This window comes from Neopelma chrysocephalum, unplaced genomic scaffold, assembly GCF_003984885.1.
Source record: "Neopelma chrysocephalum unplaced genomic scaffold, ASM398488v2 Primary Assembly neopelma1_179824, whole genome shotgun sequence".
Classification (NCBI taxonomy): Eukaryota; Metazoa; Chordata; class Aves; order Passeriformes; family Pipridae; genus Neopelma; species Neopelma chrysocephalum.
Genome location: NW_020937574.1, coordinates 39,207 through 39,822, shown reverse-complemented (window position 1 = coordinate 39,822; position 616 = coordinate 39,207). Strand labels below are relative to the sequence as shown.

General features: G+C 70.9%; 1 protein-coding gene across 1 annotated transcript in view; it reads right to left on the bottom strand.

Moving 5' to 3' along the window:
• Positions 1 to 232: 232 nt before the first annotated feature.
• The window catches only part of LOC113962448 (zinc finger protein ZIC 2), a 3,783-nt gene continuing 3,399 nt past the window's right edge, over positions 233 to 616 (bottom strand). Inside the window, exon 3 of the mRNA XM_027673203.1 lies at positions 233 to 520. Within this exon, the coding sequence (XP_027529004.1) occupies positions 266 to 520 (255 nt within the window). The 3' untranslated portion in view covers positions 233 to 265. The remainder of the gene's footprint in view (positions 521 to 616) is intronic.

Genomic DNA, 616 nt, shown 5'->3' with positions numbered 1-616 from the left:
ATTATTTTTTGCTGGTTCGAAACGTTCTCAAAAAGAAAAAGAAAGAAAAAAATCCAACAAAAAAAAAAAGACGCGAAGGCGGGAGGGTGTGGGGAGATGAAGGTCCCCCGTCCCCATCCTGTTCGGCCGTCATTTCGCTGCTGGCGGGTGCGGCGGCACCTCCCGGTGCGTCTCCGGCGGGCTCGCTCGCTCCCTCCCGCCCGCCGCCGCCGCCGCCGGGGCGGGGAGGGCGCTGCGGGGCCGTGCAGAGCAGTCCGGCGGGGCCCTACACGTACCATTCATTGAAGTTGGAGGAGAGACCGCTGTGGCCGCCACCGCCGCCGCCGCTGCCGCCGCCGCCGCCCCGGTGAACGGCGGACACGGCCGCCGCCGCTGCCGCTGCCGCCGCCGCCGCCGGGGAGAGGTTGCTGGTGCTCTGCGACTCGGCACTAGGGGACACCAGCCCCGGCGGGGTGGAGGACTCGTAGCCGGAGCTGGCGGCCGGGGAGGATTCGGAACCTTGCGGGGACGATTCGTGCACCTGGGGGGCAAAGGCAACACGGCCGTGTGGAGGAGGGATGGGGAGGCCGCGGCCGCCCCCCGGGCGCGCTCCCCGCCGCCGGCCCGGCCCGCCGCA